General features: G+C 34.5%; 1 protein-coding gene across 1 annotated transcript in view; it reads right to left on the minus strand.

Annotated features, from left to right (window-relative positions):
• Positions 1-6,834, minus strand: part of CPLANE1 (ciliogenesis and planar polarity effector 1) — a 231,606-nt gene that overhangs the window by 149,068 nt on the left and 75,704 nt on the right. Inside the window, exons 21-23 of the mRNA XM_042782397.1 lie at positions 860-969; positions 547-705; positions 353-461 (exon numbers count right to left, since the gene is read on the minus strand). Of these exons, the coding sequence (XP_042638331.1) occupies positions 353-461; positions 547-705; positions 860-969 (378 nt within the window). The remainder of the gene's footprint in view (positions 1-352; positions 462-546; positions 706-859; positions 970-6,834) is intronic.

The following is a 6,834-nucleotide window of genomic DNA, read 5'->3' on the forward strand; positions in this document are numbered from 1 at the left end:
AAGAATGACTACTATTTTTTTTCCATTAGAAAATGTTCACTTAATGCAAAAGAGAAGTGTAAAAGAAGAACAGAGGAGAAAAATGACATCATATACATAGAAAACAAAAATGCAGACATAAATTCAACTATATCAAAAGAACATTAAATGTGACTGAACTAAACAATCAAATCAAAAGGCAGAAATTGTCAGACTGAATGAAAAATAAAGATTAACTATTTGCTATCTATAGGAGATACTTAAAAGATACAAACAGACTGAAAGTAAATGAATAGAAAAAGATAACCCAGCAAACAGCAACAAATCAAAGTAAGAATCATCAGTAATTTATCTAAAAATTGGCAAATAATACCTTTCACAACACTGTGTCTGAGTCTCTGTTGAAGACAGTGATATTTTTCTCTTAAAGAAACCCTTATGTCCTCAGGATTGGGAAATGCTTTTGTGAAAATTTCTGCTACCTTCAGAAAAAATAAAAAAATGTTTTATAAGCAGTATCATTCTTAATTAAAATCTCTGGTTCTGATTTAGTTTATTTTCACCCACCTCTCTGATTGGTGGCAGGTCTCCAATAAGACTCAAAATTGTATCCTGAATAAGTTCTTCAATATTCAAAAATCGAGAGAAAGGTAGCATTCTATAAGCCCATTCCACAGCACTAATACAGTGCTCAACCATACAAGAATCAAACTCCACTTCCAAGTCCTAAATGGAGATTGAAAAAACTGTATTTCATTTCCAGTTTAAATGGACAGACAAAAATGACTTCAAAAAAACTTTTGAACAGTAAAATCTTCTATTAAGCATTAAATTTAAAAGTAATGTTTGTTCATTTTTCTTATTGTTGTACAGGTAATACCTTTTTTTCCCCCACATTTTCTCTTGCTTTCTGATATTGCCTGCAACTATAGGATAACTTTTCACGGATATGCAGCATCCAACACAAAGCACAAAGTTCTCTGAAGCAACCTAAATCAGGTATACAAATATGAAATAAAGTTGTATGAGCATGTACATTACCAACATTCCTACCTCAACTGGTATCTTCATTTTGTTGACTATAAAAGAAACAATGCTCATTGTAAACACCTTATATAAAAGTCATGGACATCCCTCTAGAATTTTTATGTTTGTTGTTAACTTACTCTATTAACTGTTTACTTGTTTTACAACTTCACAATGTATTATGGATATTTTTCAAAGTCAATACATATAACTCTAATTTATATTGTTCTATTGTGTAGTTAACTTATTTGGTAAGTCACTTATTGACAGGTATTTATGTTTCAATTTTTTCAATATTACAAAATTAATTTTCAGTATTAATATTTTTATATTAAAAACAATATACACAAAAAAAAAACATACCATGTATGCTATTTAGCAACTAATTTTTTTTTTACCTAATATATCCTGGATATCTTTCCATGGTGGTAATATAAAGGCAGTCCCTGGATTATGAACATCTAGCCTATGTGCAATCCATAGTTATGAACCAACCCCTATAAAGCTTATTATATTAAAAGTTTGAGGTATATAAACTGGTTTGCAACAATATATGGGCACTACTATGCCAAGTCACTTCTCAATAATCAAAAGACCAAATTAACTAAAAGAACAATAATACTTGTTCTTCAGTTAGAGTCAAAATGAAAATTCTAAAAATATGTGTTCAAAATCTCTATGTAAATCATTTCAAAGAATTTAGAAGAAAAAAGTAGAATGATACTAAAACTTTATTTCCTCTAAAACTTGATAGCTGGATATGACCTGTGAATAGTCAATTTATCAGAAAACTCAAGTTATAAATTAAAATGTTCAATATTATTACTCAAAAGAAAGATATAGCCCAGTAAGATGGCAGAATAGGCAGAAAGACTGCACAGACACTCTTCAACAAAAGAAAGGGGAACCAATTAACACAGATACAGAACATAATCTCAGGGCCCTGAGCTTTGAAGGGAAGGATATAAAAGTGGACTCAACTCCACTAGTAGAAGAACTTGCATGAAAACACCAAAACAGGAGACAGACGGAGCTGCAGTCTGACAGTGATCCTGATGGCACAGACAGCTTGGATATTGCCAAGTGGTGTTAGGACCTAAGACTTAACCTAAAATCAGCCCTGCTAGCCAGGGACTGCACAGAGGACTGACTGCTTTGGTGGCTGGTGAATATAAGGGAAAGCAGCAAAGAGGCCGACCGAGCTGTGGACTTTTGCCTGCCTGTAGAGCAGCCATTTTAATGTTTATAAGCAGTTTGACCATTTTTTATATTTAAAGTGACAGCATTCTCCCAGATTCCAGGGACTTAAGAATAGGCTCTACTTACCAGGAACTGCAAGGACATTCTGGATGCCAACAACTGGAAAGGTGCGATATTCCCCTTATTACTCTAATACCCCATACCCTCTTGGTGAATGGAGGTGCAGCGATCACTCACTTCCACCCACCTTCTTGGCCAGCAGGAATTCCATCCCACTCTGTGTGCTCAGACAGAGCCTGGGTGCCCTGCCCTGCCCAGCCCAGATTTTTTTTCCTTTTAGTTTGTTTGTTTTTGTCTGTTTTAAAATTATTATTACTATTACTATTTTTGTCCTTTTTATTATTATTCTTTATTCTTCCCTTACCAGGTTACAGATTTCAGCTTTTTCTCTCTCCCCTGTTCCTGGTTCCAATTGTTTTCTATCTCGTGCTTAACCCGGTTCCTTATTTTACTTTCTGTGTTTTTTCCCATTTTTTTTTTCTTCATTATTCTCCTACTCTACTTTTTTCTCTTATTGCCCTCTCCCCAGATATTGGGTTTTCTTGTTTTTTTCCTTTTTTCTTTTTTTGATTATTGTTCCTGTGTGATTACAAGGTGTGTTTTTTATCCACTTGCTTTTACTTTTTTGATGATTATTCCATTGTTATTTTTGTCTAAATGAGTGGGAGATTGTGTCAATACGACACAACTACACCCACACCTCCTGCAGCTCCACTTTCTGAGTGAGAGCCACCACTTCCTTCTCCACCAACTGGCCAACAACAAACAACTACCAAGAAAGCCTGACTCAACCTTAGCTGCTCTTCACAAACAGTTGACAGAGACCTAAATACAACAATGTCACAATGTCTCAGAGATAACAGATTATCATAGTCCACACAAAGCAAGATAAAGTGGTAGAAACAAGGGAGCAGGATACAGACCAAGAGCACATCCTTGAGGAAGAAGCAGCATTGGAACTCCTTGGTAAGGAATTCAAAGGAATTTTATTTAGGTATCTTCAAAGAATTGAGAGCCAGATCAAGGAATACACTGACAAAATTAAGTAACACACAGACAAAACCCTAGAACAATTTCAGAAGAAAATACAAGAAAAAAATGACAAAATAAATGAAAAATTAGAAATGACACAAAATCTACTGACAGAAATCCAGAAGATTAATACTAAATTTTCAGAAATAGATAACACAGAAAGGGCAAAGGAGCAGAATTGAATCAATGGAAGACAGAAGTAATGAGACTGAAGACAAATACCTGAATATTTTTTGGAAAGAGATCAATCATAAAAAAGATCAAAACAACACGAAAGCTAAGGTTCACGTGGATACCAGCAAAAGGAATAACCTACGTGTTGCTGGAATTCCAGAAGAGAAAGAGAAAAAGAAAACTACTGAGAAAACTGTCCAAGATTTGTTGGAAGAGAACTTCCCTGATATGATTAAAGATGAGAATATATCATCCATTCAGGAAGTCCAATGAACCCCAAACAGGATACACCCCAAAAGAAAATCACCAAATTACATCATCATCAAACTCACCAAAACCAAAGACAAAGAAAGAATCCTGAAAGCATCACAGGAAAAACGAGAAGTTACTTACAAAAGACAACCAATAAGAATAAGCTCTGATTTCTCAGTGGAAACCATACAAGCAAGAAGGCAATGGCATGGTATATATAAAACCCTGAAAGAGAAAAATTTCCAAACAAGAATTATATATGCAACACAACACAATGCAACCACTGCCATGGAACTGGATCCAACTCATAGTGACCCCTCCTTGGGTTACCAAGGCAGTTATCACTACAGAAATAGATTACCCAACCTTCCTTCCAAGGAGTGGCTGGTGGGTTTGAATGGCCAGCCTTCTGGTTAGCAGTCAAATTCCTTAGGCACTACGCTGCATGATAGTGAAATTAGGAGATTTCTAGATAAGCAGATATTAATGGAATTTGTTAAAATGAGACCAACCTTATGAGAGATACTAAAGGGAGTCCTTAGAACAGAGAACCAATAATAGCAAACAACAACTGACCATTAATTCACAAGATAACATAACCCAGAAACCACAGTTATGGACCTATCCAAAGTAAAATAAGCTTAAAAGATTGAAAACAGGGAATCAGAGACATCAATTGGCAAATGATGACAACCAGAAACCAAAAAGAGGGAAAATACTACGTAGTTACAACACTTCTAAATGGTGAGGAAATCAAGAGAATTCCAAGATAGAATAGACTGTTCTAACCTTGGGGAGAACATTATAATTCACAGGTTACCTCAGAAAAATGACAAACCTTCAAATCACAACAAAAAAGAGAACAAACACAAATATTCAGCAAATACTAAAACAACAGCAACAGAGGAAATGATAACATGATTCATAAACATAATGAGCTCAGCACAGAAAATTATATGATACAAAGAAACAAGGAACACTGTGAAAAAACACATAAAAAAATGAAAGCAAACAATTTATACTTGTCAATAATTACACTGAATGTCAATGGATTAAATGCACCACTCAAGGGAAGGAGAGCTGCAGATTGGATAAGAAAACAAAACCCATCAATATGCTGTCTAAAAGAGACACATCTTAGAGACAAAGACAAAAATAGACTAAAAATTAAAGGTTAGAAAAAGATGTATCAAGGAAATGGCAACTGTAAAAGAGCAGGAGTGGCAATATTAATTTCTGATCAAATTGACTTTAAGACAAAAACCACCATATGCGACAAGGAAGGACATTATATGATTAAAAGATCAATTGAACAAGAAGATAAAACCGTACTAAATATCTATAACACAATGAAACAACCGCAAAATACATAAATCAGAGTTGAAAAGGTAAATAGATGACTCCACAGTGGGAAACCTTAATACACCACTTCCAATGAAAGACAGAACAACTTGAAAGAAACTCAACAAAGACACAGAAGAACTAAACAATAAAATCCACCAACTTGACCTTATGGACATCTACAGAGCACTTCACCCAAAAGCAGCACAATATATATTCTTTTACAGTGCATTTTCTATAAATAGACCTTATGTTAGGCCATAAAGCAAGCCTTAATAAATTTAAAAACATTGAAATAACTGCTAAGCATCTTCTCAGATCACAACATTATCAAATTAGAAATCAACAATGGGAAGATCAACAGAAAAAGAGCAAACACAGGGAAACTGAACAACATCCTCCTCAAAAATGACTGTGTAATAGAAGAAATAAAAAAATAAAATTGAAAAATTCCTTGAACAAGAATTAAAACACAAAACACCCAAATCTTTGCAACACAGCAAAAGTAGTGATCAGAGGCTGATTTATAGCAATAAATGCACACATCAAAAAAGAAGAAAGAGCCAAAATCAACACATTATCCAACATATCCAACAATTAGAAAAAGAACAGCAAGAAAAGCCTGTAGTCACCAAAAGAAAGGAAATAATAAAGATTCGAGCAGAAATCAATGAAACAGAAAATAGAAAGACAACAAAAAAATCAACAAGACCAGACCAGAAGTTGTTTTTTTAAAAGATTAATAAAATTGACAAACAACTGGCAATTTAACAAAAGAGGGAGAGAATACAAATAACATGAATAAGAAACAAAATGGGCGACATCACAACAGAACCAACTGAAATAAAAGGTTAATATCAGGATACTATGAGGAAATATACTCCAAAAAATTTGAAAATCTCGAAGAAAAGGACAGATTTCTAGAAACACACCACTTATCTAAACTAACATAGACCGAAGTGGAAAAGTTGAACAGATCTATAACAAAAGAAGAAATTGATCAGGTCATAAAAAATTATCCAAAAAAAAGTCCTGGCCTAGACGGTTTCACCAGTGAATTCTACCAAACATTCAGAGAAGAACTGACACCAATCCTCCTCCAACTATTCCGAAGCATAGAAAAGGATGGAATCCTCTCTAACTCATTTTATGAAGCAAGCATAACCTTGATACCAAAATGAGGCAGAGACATCACACAAAATGAAAACTTCAGACCAATATCCCTCATAAATACAGATGCAAAAATATTCAACATAATCCTAGCCAATAGACTCCAACAACATATCCAGAAAATCATTCACTATGACCAAGTGGGGTTCATATCAGGTATGCAAGGACAGTTCAACATAAGAAAAACAATCAACATCATCCATCACATAAATAAAACAAAGGAAAAGAACTACAAGATCGTATCAATTGATGTAGAAAAGGCATTTGATAAAATCTAACACCCATTCCTGATCGAAACTCTCAGCAAAATAGGATTAGAAGGGACATTCCTCAACATAATAAACGGCATCTATGCAAAACCAACAGCCAACATTGTTCTTAATGGAGAGAGACTGAAACCATTCCCACACGAACAGGAACCAGACAAGGATGCCCGCTAGCACCACTTCTATTCAACAATGTACTGGAAGTCCTAGCCAGGGCCAAAAGGCAAGAAAGGGAAATAAAAGGCATCCAGATTGTTAAGGAAGAAGTCAAACTATCCCCATTTGCTGATGATATGATCCTATACCTAGAAAACCCAAGAGACTCAGTCAAAAA

The sequence above is a fragment of the Orycteropus afer genome, unplaced genomic scaffold (genome assembly GCF_000298275.1).
Source record: "Orycteropus afer afer isolate SDZICR_OR568_19922 unplaced genomic scaffold, OryAfe1.0 scaffold00300, whole genome shotgun sequence".
Classification (NCBI taxonomy): domain Eukaryota; kingdom Metazoa; phylum Chordata; class Mammalia; order Tubulidentata; family Orycteropodidae; genus Orycteropus; species Orycteropus afer.